The 13,922-nt window shown below is 61.3% G+C and overlaps 2 protein-coding genes across 3 annotated transcripts in view; both read right to left on the bottom strand.

Moving 5' to 3' along the window:
• Window positions 1-1,321: 1,321 nt before the first annotated feature.
• On the bottom strand, window positions 1,322-9,901 carry LOC121021242 (collagen alpha-1(I) chain-like). The gene is given in 5 exon segments (XM_040461487.1): window positions 1,322-1,697; window positions 1,700-1,826; window positions 2,124-2,239; window positions 3,668-3,827; window positions 9,617-9,901. Coding segments are annotated over 5 exon segments (978 nt in total). The 3' UTR covers window positions 1,322-1,407.
• A 681-nt stretch (window positions 9,902-10,582) lies between these two features.
• COL5A1 (collagen type V alpha 1 chain) overlaps window positions 10,583-13,922 on the bottom strand; it is a 148,310-nt gene continuing 144,970 nt past the window's right edge. For both annotated transcript variants that reach the window (XM_040461514.1, XM_040461515.1), the window contains exon 66: window positions 10,583-12,926. In XM_040461514.1, the coding sequence (XP_040317448.1) occupies window positions 12,780-12,926 (147 nt within the window). In that variant the 3' untranslated portion in view covers window positions 10,583-12,779. The remainder of the gene's footprint in view (window positions 12,927-13,922) is intronic.

Here is a 13,922-nt window from a genome sequence, read left to right as displayed (position 1 = left end):
TAATGCAAATAAAGCCCTGTCGTGGCATCGGGTTAATTGCACGAGCCCCTTCCTCTCCCAAATATCTTTGACTGCATTCGTAGAAGTATTTTTAAAAAATCCTATCGTGAGGGTTAAATTGTAGCGTAGGGCTAACGCGCAGCTTGAAAAACAACAGCTTTGTTCTGACACTGAAGGTCAAGAGATAAACAGCCTTGCTTTACTCTTGTAAATTACGCTTCCTACTCTTGTGAATCAGGCTTCACCAACGAAGGAAACAAAAGCTCAAAGAAAAGAGCATCAGAGGCAAGGTCAAGGAGATCCACTGGTTGCAACTAAGCGGCAGAAAGTCTAAAATGATCACCTCATCTGGCAACTGTTTCTAACTCATCTGGGAACTGTTTCTCTGTTCTGTTCCCAGGTGATGATAAAACTCTGTCCCCCCGGCTGTTCGCAGCCGCACCCTGATCAAGAGTGTCGGTCCCGATCGGTCGGCCTTGCCTCTCATTGCAATAAACTTTGTCGTGACTGTCACTGGTGCCCGTAGCATTCTGTTGTGGGTGCAACACTATCAAGTGTTGAAAGCATGAGAGCATTTATAAGTGACGCACGGCAAGGCTCAAACATTTATAAAAATTACTTTTTTTTTTTTTTTTTTTTAGCTCTTAGCCCATCTCTCAAACAGATTTTTTAAAAAAAAAATTTTTAACGTTTAATTAATTTTTAAGACAGAGAGAGACAGAGCACGAGCGGGGGAGGAGCAGAGAGACAGGGAGACGCAGAATCCATAGCAGGCTCCAGGCTCCGAGGCGTCAGCACGGAGCCCGACGTGGGGCTCGAACGCACGGACTGCGAGATCGTGACCCGAGTCGAAGTCGGATGCTCCACAGACTGAGCCACCCAGGCGCCCCAATAAAAAATTTTTTTTTTTTTTTAAACAACACTTGAAAAAGAATTTCTGGCTTGCCAGGCTAAAAATGTTTCTGTATTTAACAGTCTTAACGGGCCTTCTACCATAGTGACAGGGCCCTCAAGAGGTCACGGTTTTTCTCTCAAGATTTTGTTGTGTCTTTGAAACTACAACTTCCTGAAGGAAGATCAGTCCCAGGAGGACCCCATCTCTAGGGTGGGAGGTCGAGGCACGGCGAGGTCCTCAGCTCCGGGTTTACGGCTGCACGCGGGGGCGCCGTCCTCGCTGCGGAGGGCTCGGTCCAGGAGAGGCCTGTCCTCTTCTCTACCCGCACCCCCCCACCCCTCCACCCCGTTCAGGGCTGGGGCCGCAGTCCTGCACTGGCTCACCCCTGAGCAGGCCCCCTCCGCGCTAAGCGGCGGTGAGGCAGGTGAACAGGGGCGGGCGTGACCAGCGGTCGGGGCAACGCAGGCCACGGCGACACCCGCGTGTGCTGAGCGAGGAAGCAAGTGTGCGTATTAAGAAGACGCGTGGTCGGCAAGAGCCAGCGGGCAGACGAGGCGTCGGCGTCCCGGAGGGGCACGAAGCACAGAGGGCCCCCCGGGGGAGCAGGGCGGGGACCCTGAGCCCGCGCTCCCTTGCCTGCGGGCCCCAGACCAGCCGTCCCCCCTGCCGCCGTGTGGGGGGGGCCACGCCAGGCCAGACACTCCTTCGCTCCAACACCCTGTAGACCTCGCGTCTGTGGCGCCCCCGAGGTGCTGGCCGTCGAGGTTTGACAGGTGACACTTGTGACACCACCAGGCCCCCGGTACACCTGAGCGCAGTTTTCGGGACTTGAATCGCTGTCCCGGTCTCTGGTGGAGAAGGCGTGCTTGCTGGGGCGTAACGGAATCGCCTGCTCAAGAGGAGGGTGGGCCCTGGGACTTGGATCCTGGGCCTAGGCATGGGATCCTGCTCCCTTGTCCCCCTGTCCCCCTGTCCGCTGTCTCCCTGTTCCCTGTGTCCTGTGTCCTGTCTCCCTGTCCCCTTGTTCCCTTATCTCCCTGTCCCGTTTCCCTGTGTCCTGTCCTATAACCTCCCTGTCTCCCTGTCCCCTGTCCCCATCTCCCCGTCCCCCGTCCCCCGTCTCGCTGTTCCCTGTGTCCTGTGTCCTGTCTCCCGTCTCCCTGTCCCCTTATCTCCCTGTCCTTCTGTCTCCCTGTCCCCCTATCTTCCTGTCTGTGTACCTCTCTCATTTCTCTATGGACAGACACCCAGGTCCCGCCCAGGGGCCTTCACTCTTCATCACGTTGTTACCTTTGGGCCCGGGGGGTCCTGCCTTCCCCGGGGCTCCAGGGGAACCGGGAGTTCCTGCAAATTCCAAACACACATGTATCATGGACAAAGGACGGCCACAAAATTCCACTGGAGATCTTTGCCCCAAGTAGGAAGGTCCACCCGGCCCCCGTTGTCCTCAGAACCACTGCCTGGTGTCACGGAGCAGCCACAGGATGGGACCAGACCATCCCCTGGGGCCCGGGCCCGGGGCTGCTGCTGATTCCTGCCTCCGCTGACCTCTGCGTGGTGCACCCAGGCCTGGGCCACGCTCCAGAGCCCTGCTGTCTAGCGAGGGGCCCGGAACATGGACACCTCCTCCGAGATCCTGACACACCGGTCCCCCGGGGCACGGCCGGCCTCTCTTGCAGCGTGTCCCCACAGGGCGAGGAGGTTCGGCTGAGCCCCAGCCCCCGGATGCCGTCGAGGGCGGGGTCATCAAGAGCCCCTCCACGTAGGATCTGATTCCATGTCCAGAGCAGGGTCCCCAAGTGCCCCTCAGCGTGCACCTAATCACCCCGGGCTTGGGGCGCCCCCCCCCCCCGATAGCCCCCTCGACGGGCTGTTGGCACACATCTGCCTTCTATGCAGGCTCGGGCCCCACGCCAGGAGGGCCCCCGCTCTGGGGAGAGGCGCCCGCACACGGCAGGTCCGCCCACACCACGGCTTGTCCCCAATCCCCCCCCGGGCGACCAAGGCCCCGCTCTCCCCCTTCCTGGTGTGAGACTCAGGGAGGATGCTGGCCTCCGCGTGCCTCCGTTTCCTCATCTGAGGGAAACACAGAAGAACGTGGTGGCCTCAATTTTCGGGTGAGATCAGGGAGCTACGTGAGGGCCGGACCTCTGTCTTCCCGTGGCCTCGAAAGCCGGCCTTGGGTCGAGGACCAGGAAGCAGATATTCCGTAAAAAGACACTTGGTCTTTGGACAGTCAGGTGGGTGGGCGCCGACCCCTCAGGTGCAGGAGAAAGCTCGTGTGGAAGCCTTGACCCCCCTCCCCAGATGCCGCTGCTGGAGGTCCAGTGTAGACCGGAGGAGCCTTAATGGCCCCGTGAACAGGGGACCGACTCATTTTTGCCCCTTCTGGGCACACTCACCGTGCTCTCACCGCACAGGCAGCCGCAGAGGAGAAACGGCAGCACGAGAACCGTGAGGAAGAGAAAATGCTTTCACAGCACCGGACCGCATCCAGCGAAAGTCCACGTATTAGCAGGCGTGCGCAGTCCAAGGCGTGCGCTCCGGGGTCAACCGTACCCCAAATGTGAGTTCCTAAAACACTCCGGAGACCAGATCCCTCGTAGGGGAACTGCAGGGCCCGACGGGCCTTCGGGTCGGCGTCTGACACTGCTTCTGAGCAGGGCCCCGGCCCCCGGGCTCCGGCTAGAGACGAGCAGGGGACGTGCCCACCCCAGGGTCTGACAGGAGGAGGGGGGGCTCGGTGACCCCGCCCGATCCGGGGGCACGTACCTCTCTCTCCATCGACCCCTGCCTCTCCCTCGGGCCCTGCGTCCCCGGGCAGCCCGGGGCAGCCTCGGAGGACGGTCAGCCTGTCGGAGCCCTCCAGACCCGCCACTTCACCCCTGCAGAGAAACGCAAAGTGCCCGGCTGGGCTCCGCACCTGATCCCACTGTCAGGCCACCCGATGCCAGGCTTCTGCCCGTGAGGTGACCTCGGGCCTGGGCAGGCCGCCGGGGACCACTGGAGGGTCAGCCTGGAACTGGGGCTTCCTGCCTCTCTGCCCCCCCCACCCCCCCGGCCATGGGTGCTGGTCAGGTGCGAGGAGATGGCCTGGGAGCCCTCCAGACCAGGGGGAGCCCAGCTCCTCAGTGCTGTGTGTCCTCGGGCATGACATCAACCCCTCTGGGCTTCTGTCCTCGGGGGAGGATACATTAGATGACGCAAACGTTTAAAACCTGAGTAGCACCCACGGTGTTGAGAATGAGCTTCATAAACGCTGGGGACTTTCAATAAATAATGACAATAGATATTTATAAGAAACTGGGGGCAAATTAAGCATCCCGTGATATTCTAGTCAAGAGCCACATGTGCCTCCGGCCTCACTTGTTCCAGACCTTTCTCCAGGGTCACGCAGGGGAAACCGTTCCCGTCCTTCTCTCCCGGGCTCGGCTAGTGAAGGCAGCAGCTTCTGGAAGTTCCCGCCCGGTGAGAGAGTGCCTCGTCCAGAACCTCCCACGGGTCGGGATCGGGGCGTGCAACCGCTGGGGACAGCCGCTGGCCGGGGAAAGGTGATCGGGAGCCTGTGATGGCCCCTCCCTTTCCCTGCCACCTTGGCGACCCAGTGGGGCTCAGCTGTCCCCAGAGCCTCCGAGTCCCCCAGGGCCAGTGCCAGCGGCAAGAATCCGACCTGGGCGGCCCTCCCCGCTCTGCCTTCACACGCAGCGCCCGTGTGGGACCCGACGGTCGCCCCCACACGGGGACCCCGAGGCCCGGAGGGGAAGCCTCCCGGGGCTTGGGCCCAGCCGGTCGGGCTCCAGAGAAGCTCCTGTTCCCTCCGGTCCAGCTGCATCTATTTCTGTGCCCGGCAGCCTCCTCGTCTGGAAAACGAGGCTGAAAACGTGCTTAGCGAGGGCTGGGACGCAGCCGGTGGCCGGCGAGCGGAGGCCGACGTCGGGCCCGCGCAGCTGGCGTCTGACTCACCCGGACGGGTGTCGGCCGTCCAGGCCACAGCGCACAGGAGGGCGACGATGGCCAGGATGGCAGGTCCCGCGGCCACGGCGGCTCCGCCCCGCTCCGTGGCTCCCGTCTGTGCCGCTCAAGGCGCTCCCTGGCCCTCTGGGGCCGCGGCTGCCCGCCTTAACCTCCGGGTCTGAGTCTCACGTCAGCGACCGCTTCCTCCCGAGGCCTGTGGCGCCAGCCTCACAGGCCCTGGGCCTCACAGCCTAGTTAATGAGCATCCTGCGTAAGGGCCCTCATTTGCCCTTGGCTGGGACGCTCTTCCCAGCGAAGACCCCACGGCCCTGGGGGAAGGGTGAGGGAAAGCCCTGGCCGCCCTCTCTCATTCCCCAGCGCGGTGGGACAATGATCCGAGGCCGCCCCAGGTCGGCGAGGTTCGCACAACCAATCATTGGCACACGGTGGGAAGCGGGGTGGGCGGCCCGGCCAGGGATGTCACCAAGAGCCGGTCTAGCTGGCCCTGCACGGAGGACAGGCTCTGGACCACCAAGCAGTGTCTTCGGGCTTGGGGAAGCGGGGGAGGGGGAGGGGGGAGGGGGGAGGAGGATCCCACCCAGTTGCCCCGGCCACTTGTCACGTGCCCCGGGGAGGGGCATCTCTGAGACACAGCCAGAAGTCCCAACCCCCCCCCCACCGCCCAATAGCCCCTGTCCCAGTGTGTCACTGGAGTCGCGACCCCCATCATAAGACAGTCATGATGCTTTAAACGTCCTAAGTCAGCAAATGTAACAAGAATTATTCACAGGCCCCTTAACGAGTTATCAAAATGTGCCTGTTACCTACAGAGTAAGGTTTATAAATCAAGCTTAAAAGCCTAAGGAATCACTGGGCTTTGGAAGTCACCATTGTAACAGACTCACCAGACTCATTTGAATTTATTTTAAAGACAGGAACACACCGAGAGGTCCTTTCTGTGCAAGAAACCGACGAAACCTAGCCGAGAGGCACCACAGAAATGAGTCCATATCACAAGGCTCAGGCCCAGGTATGCTACTACGACTTTGAGGGCATCTCTTGTTGTGGATGGGGAAACTGAGGCACAGAGAAGGAAAGGGGCTGCCTGGGGGGGCCACACAGGTTGTCACTGGTGGGCCAGGATTAGAACCCGGCTCCCTGTTGTCCCTGGAATGCTCTCGTCGCCGCCCTCTGCCTCCCTCTGCCTCCTCCCTCGGTCCCGAGCCTCCCGCCCCTGCCCTCTGGCTCCTGGCTGTGAGACGCTTAGAAACCTGGGCTCGGGCTCCAGGCTCAGGGCTCCACTCGTTCCTGCCCAACCCTCACCTGTGACAGCACCTGGGCAGGAATCCGACATCCCCACCCGCCCTCGGGAGGCTCCCAGCCAGAGTGGAAAGACCACTCAATGGCAGGCCAACGACCCATTGAGGCACGAGGATCAAAGACGGAAGTCCTGTCATGGCTTCCTTGCCTTGGGCTCCCCCTGCTCCAGAACTTTCCAGAAGCCTGTCACTGTTGGTCCCCGCCGAGCGTTTCCTGGGCCGGTGCACCGGGACTTGGCTCCCCCTTGTGTTGGCCTCACAAGCAAGACAGAAGAGGGATGTTTAGTGAGCACCTACTAAGTGCCAGGGCTGCTCTGTGCCCTGTGACACCGTGGTGACAGAGCGGACAGGTCAGTACACTCTTGGGAAGGCAGCAAAGAAGCAGACAGACAAATACACAGTGTGGCCCCAAGAGGCCTCCAGCCAACAGCCAGCGAGGACCGGAGGCCCTCAGCCCAACGGTACTCAAGAGATCTTGCCAACGATGTGTTTGAGCCCAGCGGATCACTCCGCGGTCAGGTCTCTGGATGAGACCTTGGCCGAGGCCGGCACCGCGCCTGCCATTTTGGGGAGGCCCCGAAGCGAGGGCCCGCGTGAGCTGCGTCCAGACGCCTGACCGCAAGAATGTGAGCTGACGCACACGTGCTGTGTCGAGTCTCTCAGTTCGGGGTGGTTTCTTCCGTAGTGAGAAATAATACGAATGTACAAAGTGGCTGCTTAGGTTTAAAATGAAGCTGAGAAGATCCCTGAACCGGGGAACATGTCGGTTCCCAACACACGCCCGGGAAGCGGACTTCTCCCAAACCCACGTGATAAAATGTGTCGGTTTGGGGGGGTCGGGGGTGGGAAGCGGGATGCTTTGTGCGCGTGGCACTCGTTGAAGGGTTTACCCCTGGGAGATCACCGGAAAGTGGTGTTTTCCTGCTCAGGCACAGAAACAGACCCCAGCGACGGGATAGGCTGGTGGGTATAGGACGCCGACTCGCGTGTGCTCCCAGTGCGTGGCCGGTGAGGGGAGGGCCCCTGTCAGCTACAGTCCTTGTCACCCTCCCTCTCTTCTGTTGAAACCGACCGCGTGATAAAGTTCGTTTGTGAGATTTTTAGATCAGACCGGGTGACTACTTTGGAAGGCTCCAGACAGATGGTGCTGGGTTAGAGGTATCTAAATCTTGGGCGACATCCACGTGCGCTGTTTTGTCCGCGTATCTGAGCTGCGCGTCACTTTACGCACACGCACCTCTGACCTCGTGCAGAGTGAGTTCCTGGATCCCGCTGGTCAGTTTTCAGCGCGGGAGTTTGTCGCGGGTGTTGGCTCAGCCCGCTTTGCGCGGTGAGGGGGGCCCCGGGGGTGGAGGCGGGGAGAGCTGGGTGGGGGTCAGGACGGGAGGGGGGCCCCACTTGCAGGAGTCCGTGTGGGGGGGACGGACACGGCTGTATCTGCAGGGGTCCCGAGCCCCTGCCAATCACAAGGCTGCGGGGCTCTAGCTGCTCCCCTCCCCCGCCCCCGGTGGCCTTCGGGTTGGAAGTCTAGGCGTGTGCTCCCTTCGGCAGCGCATATCCTAGAAGGTCTAGGTCTTGGATCTCTAGGAAGTTGTGCAGGTGGTTTCAACGGACAGGCGGCTTAGGGAGCCGCCGGTGAGCAGACGTCAGTGGGCGTCACCGGAAGGACCCACGTTGTCCCCGCACACGGCGATGGCTGCCTTACGAGCGTGCTCCCCGCTCAGGGGCTTAGCAGGCGCCCCTTCTCCGTGGAGGAGGAACCAGAGACCCTCCCTGGCTTTCCTGCTCCCGGACGGGGCCATTTCCTTTCATGACCGCAAGCGGTCCCCTCCCCCAGGGCCCAAAGCGATTTGTGAAGTCGACCTCCTGTCCCCTCGGCCCCTTCTCCGTGCAAAGACACAGCCAGCCCGTCTCAGGCTCTGAGGGACCTCCGGTCACAGAGCGGCGGTGACCCTCACGCGTCTGGCGTGTTACGGAGGGGCGGACAGGGGCTCTGAGTGCTGGGTGTTGGCAGAATCTGGGCCTGGGTCCCGGAGCCAGCTGTCCTCACTGCGTTCTGGCCAGGCCACAGCTGTGTCCCTGGGTGCACAGGTGTGCCCACACCCGCACGTGCACGTGGTCCTGGGGGTCTCATCCCAGAGCCGGCGTCCCCCTGGGGTCCTGGCCTGCTCGCTTCCCGCCCTTCTCGGCAAGCCCTGCAGACTCCACGCTGGAAATATCCAGACTGCGATCCTCGGCGCGTCCCCTGCACGGCCAGCTCTCACCTGGGTGACGACCGACGCTGGCTCCGTCCTAACACGGGGCCCGGAGCCGGCCAAACACGGGTCCTGCCGCGTCCCACATCCAGCACACAACACACACACATGGGCACACGTTTTCTCTCTCACTTTGTGCCTCTTTCTTTATGCTTCTAAAAAAGTACACTTTTATCCCTTATGCGTGTTACTTCTCCTGAGCACTTATCCCTCTCGACAGGCTTCGTGCCTGTGTCTGCTCACGTCCGTCGCCACTGGGCTGAGAGCTCTGTGCAGACGGGACTCTTCTGCGGTCCCCAGAGCCTGGCACATGGCACGCGGCCAACGAACTCCCTGAACGAATGAACGAATGCACGAACAAGTGGATGAACCAGCTTCCCGCCTGTTGGATTTCAGCCGGCGACCTGTGCCCTCGGTGTGCGCACGCCCGGCCTGTCCCCTCCGCCTCCCGAGTCACTGTGGCGGCCCTCAGACCCGTCCGGCTCTGAGGGGGCCCCACCCTGCGTGGTCATCGCCTGAGCCGTGCATCTGGAGCCTTCGCCATCCACATCCAGGTTCTGAGCAAAGCGCGGCTGCTCACGTGGGGGACGGCTGAGCTGCACCCAGTGTGTCCCTCAGTGTTTCTCGGTGTTAGCGCTGATCCTCAGCCCCTGGGGGTCCTGGTCCCCGCCGGCCCTCTCCAGACCTCATCTGTTCCTCGTGACACCCTCCAGCGTGGTCACCGGCGACCAGCCTGGCCACCGCCCTTCCACCTGTGACTTCTTCCCTCGGGAATAACCTGCCTGCGAAGGCCACAGGGAGCAGACGACGACCTGGACAAATGCTCCGCCCTGGAGACAGGAGCCTCCCGTCCTGGGAGGACAGTCCGGGCTGCACGCCTGCCGTCAGCGACGCCGAGGTTTTGCGAGAGGAGTGCCCCGCTCTCAGGGGCCGAGTCCGTCGAGCTCAGCATGGCCGAGGCCGGGGGCGTTGAGCCGGGGGGGCACAGCAGGGCCCCTGAGGCCTGGAGTCCGATTCAGCAGGTCGGCAGCGGGGCCCGAGAATCTGCTTCTGTGCCAAAGGACCACACTTTGAGAAACACCAGTCTAGGCTTTGGTGCAGCAGCTAACCACCCCGGACGTCACTGGCTTAAAGCAACCAACATGTGTCTCCGGCTCTGTTGCAAATTCATCTCAGGTGGGCTGGGGACCGACCCCCTCCAGGTCCGCTGGGGACACGGCACTCCCGAGAAGGAGGCCGGCGACAAGAGGGAGCCCCTGCTGCAGACTGGGAGAGCCAGGGTCGAAGCTGGAGCTCGTGGTCGGTGGCCAGGCGAGCCCCACGCCCCGAGCAGCTCCAAGGGGCCGAGAAGTGGGGTCCGGAGGTGCAGCTGGGCAGCAGGGTGGGGAGGGAGCCCCAGGGACGTGCGTCAGGGCCCAGGATGAGCCCGGACACCCAGGCATGGCCACAGAGTCCCCCGGGTTGGCGCCTGGCCACATCCTGACGGCCCCCAGGGAACGGCTCCGTCCTTGACGGGCCCACGGCTGTGTCTTCTGGGGGAAGTGCCCCCTTGGCCGCCAACGGCCTCCTTCCGCTCTCCGCGGCCACCGGGAGGGGGTCGGTGCAGGGGACGGCCCTGTCGCCCTTAAGAAGACAGCCAATCATGTCTGTTTATGGTGGAAACAGCCAACTTGATTTACTGAAAAATTCTTACAGGGACTCATTCATCGCACAGGTTTAAAATATCGTTATGATGGGGCGCCTGGGTGGCTCAGTCGGTTAAGCGTCCGACTTCGGCTCAGGTCATGATCTTGCGGTCCATGAGTTCGAGCCCCGCGTCGGGCTCTGTGCTGACACCTCAGAGCCTGGAGCCTGCTTCAGATTCTGTGTCTCCCTCTCTCTCTGACCCTCCCCCATTCATGCTCTCTGTCTCAAAAATAAACGTTAAAAAAAATTTTTTTTTAATAAAAATAAAATATCGTAGGACACCCTTCCTTGGACGTCACAGTTAAACTTAGGATCGTGTCTGTGGGGCTTTAAGGCGTCATCTGACATCGTATTGTAAAGGGCCCAACGTCCCAGAACCTTTTCTGTGGGTCTTCCGATGATCGTGTTTTCCCTTTCCATCAACGAGTGACCAGTTATATCGACAAGGACAAATAAGAATCACACCAGGAGAATTTCTGCAAATATAAGAAGTAATTTTTATTGCAATATACCGTAGCAAAGTGGTCGGGGGAGAAGGGGACACATTTGGCTTCAGTACAAATGACAGCTTTGAAGGGACCACGAAGATGGGGAGGACAGACTAAGAGCGGACTCGGGAGGGGCGAGGAATCAAAACGGAATCACATGACCTAGACAACCCCCGCAGGGCACCGCTCGGCAGTCCTCGCGTATGGCTTTGCTTTGGAAGAGACAAACGTGAGAGTCATTGGCGCAGGCCGGCATCCCAGGCGCGAACGGACCTCGAAGCCAGGCTTTTCTTTGGCAACGGCGAGACTCTGTTTCCGCGGGAGTTCGGGAAATCCCAGTGGGTGATTTCGTTTCGCCCGGGGCCGGAGGGCTCTCTGCTGTGGTCTCCCTGGCGGGGCGGGGTGGGCAGGGACAGCACCGGACTGGTCACCTCTCCCCCCCCGAGGGGGCTGAGCAGGGCCCGGGGGCCCCACCAGCTTCCCCCAGCATGGAGAGAAAGGGCATGGCACGAGGGCAGCTTTTCACAGTAAAGGGACAGCCAATCCTCGCCGGTCCATCGGGTCCCCCGCCCACAGTAGGCAGCCCCCGGCCCTCGCTCGTGGGAAGAAGGCACGGTGCCCGGACAGAGCCCCGCCAGCCCCGAGCTCCAGTGCAGCCGAGGCCTGCGCCCAGGATGCTTGCAGATGGGAATCCAAATCGCTCATGTGGGAAGGAGGCCCTGAGGCAGCCCTGCAGAGACCTGCAGAACTCACGGCCCTCCTCCCTGTCCGCTGAGGGCCCCCCGGGCCACCCCGCCGGGCCACGCCCGTAGCTTCAATTCAGTTCTTAGCACAGACACAGAAATTAGCACCAAACGTTCGGCAACCAGATACAACCTGCTATCGTCACGACACAGACAGTGCGGGAAGCAGCTTTTATTTGTGTGTGTGTGTGTGTGTTTTCAAATCACAGAACCACAGCCTAATACCGGAAACGGGCCTCGCCGCGACCTGGGGGCGCAGAAGCGCGTGGGCCCAGCGGGCAGGAGGGTGGCGTGCGTCTACCTTAACGTCCTTGGCGGAGACCCACGCCGTGGAGGCGAAGACGGGGACCACGCAAGGCGGGAGGGTGAGGCACGGCCAGGTACCCCCGCGTCGCCTTTCAAGGAGACCTTGGAACAGATAGCACCACAAAGGACAAGTTAAAAGTGAGCACCGATTATCACATAAGGACCATCTACAGAAAGTGTGGGTTCCCTGCCCCGGACGCTCTCCCGTCAGGCTCTGCGGGAAGGAGAATGGAGAAAGGAAGCAATTAAAATTAATTTATGCCTGCGTTTTAACCTAAGTGCATGAAGGAAAGGCAAAGCGTGGAGTTCTCTTTTTTTCTTTTTTTCCTTTCCGTTAAAAAAGAAAAAAAACCTCCAGAGCTCATCAAAAAATTGTCTGAAGAGGGGCACGGACGCCTGCTGGTCGAACGGCAGCACGACCTCCCGCCCTGGGCAATATTCCACTTTATTGCACGTTCCTGGCCAGGGTGGGGACGGGGGCTCCTCAGGTCTCGCCGGGATTGGACCGCCCACCCCTTGTCCCCACTCTCCAGCGGGGCTGAAGCTGTGTTTCCGTGCGTGATCGAAAGTCAGGGACACTGCACGTTTATGACAATACAATACAAATATTTACTTAAAACTCACAAAAACGGAAGCACCTTGAATCCATCGGAAAGGCACACGCGGAACGACATTTCGCCCGCGAATGGATCGTGTAGTTGAGAACAGACGCTCTGACAAGGTGGGGATGACCCTTACAAGGCTCACCTCAGAACACGTTTTGAAGGGGAAATACACATCTTCAAGTTGAATTTAAAAAAAACAACAAAAAAAGGGATCTCTGAATAGTGCAGCCCCCAACCCCGCTCCGTGGCAAGAAGTGTGGCCCCCTTCCCGACCCCGTGGCGTGGTGGCGACGGAAGGGCGCTGAGACAGCGGGGTGCCGGTGGCGGTGGGCCGTCTAGGTCATGTGATTCGGCTCCGGGGTGGGGACTCAGCTCTCTTCCTTTGCTCTGTGGGTCTGGGGTCCGGCTCGGCGTGGAGCCGGGCGCAGACGAGGTCGGGGGAGGGACGAGGGGCCTTCACTGTCCAGGACGCCCGCAGACGGCGCGCTGAGGTCACGAGGTTGCTCTCGGGGGTCGGGCTCGCGGCTCCTAGCCCAGGAAGCAAGCTGGCCCCACTTCAAATCCGAATTTCTGTGACGCTTCACCGAAGTCATTGAACATGATGTCCACGATGGGCACCTGCTCCACCTTGGGGGTGTCGATCTCCAGCACGGTCTTCTGATACCCTTTCTTCGTCTGGGAGGCACGAGAGAGGCGCGTGTCAGTAAGAGGGGGCCGGGGGCACCTCTCACGCTTGAGCCCCACCCGCCACACCCGCCCCGGCTCCCGGGCTCCCACGCACGCGCACGAGCGGCCGCGGACACGGCCCGGTTTCTGCCACGTCTTCAGGCAGGCGGAGGGAAGGAAGGTTCCGGACCAGGGCAGGCAGCGCCCCGCCTCCCCGCCCCGCCCCACGACCGGCCATTTAATCCTGGCCACGGTCACGGACCCATGCCCCCCCCCCCCCCGCCAGCTGGGACACCCCAAGGCAGCCCCTCCAGGACCAGCTACAGAAAACACAGCTCTACTGGAATACGCCGATCTGGGCTCCACGCTCAGAACGCGAACGCAGAATTCTAAGACAGAACAGCGGATCGCGGGCCCTGCCCTTGGCAATGACCCCCAGAAGTGAGAGGAGGCCACACCCACAAGTGCGAGAAGAAGCGGGGAGCTCTATGCCGTCACCTCCCCCGGCCAGGCCAGCACCCACGGCCGTCCACCCAGGCTGTGTCTCTGGGCCTCCGCCCTCACCGTCGGCCCCCCTGAGCACCAGGGAGTCAGATTCAACAGCTTCCTGGCCCTCGCTGGGCCGCTGGGAGGTGGGGCTGCCACGGGGCCCGTGCCACCTCGGCTACGGGCGGCCCGTGTCTTTCCACGCCGGCAGGGCAGTGCCATGGGAGGGCCGGCGAACGGCCTCTCCTCCCCACCCAAGGGACGGCAGCGTTTGCCGAGCTGACAGGGTGATCTCTCCTGGATTTACGGGGCCCCACGGCTGCAATGATCAGAGCACTTACGGAGGGCATGTTTAAGCGGGCCGCGAGCCCGCAGCCGCCCCGCCACCCCGTTATTCCTGAGGCATAAATAACCGTTACGGGCTGGCGATGGCCCCCGAGGGTGCACGGAGCTTCACAAACAACGGGATTTATGCGGCACGGTTCCTCGGGCCCCCTGCCAGGTGATCCGTGTGTGTGC

The sequence above is a fragment of the Herpailurus yagouaroundi genome, unplaced genomic scaffold (assembly GCF_014898765.1).
Source record: "Herpailurus yagouaroundi ecotype Mexico unplaced genomic scaffold, PumYag 267, whole genome shotgun sequence".
Lineage (NCBI taxonomy): Eukaryota > Metazoa > Chordata > Mammalia > Carnivora > Felidae > Herpailurus > Herpailurus yagouaroundi.
Note: the sequence above shows the minus strand (reverse complement) of the source record. Positions and strands in the feature narration are given on the sequence as shown.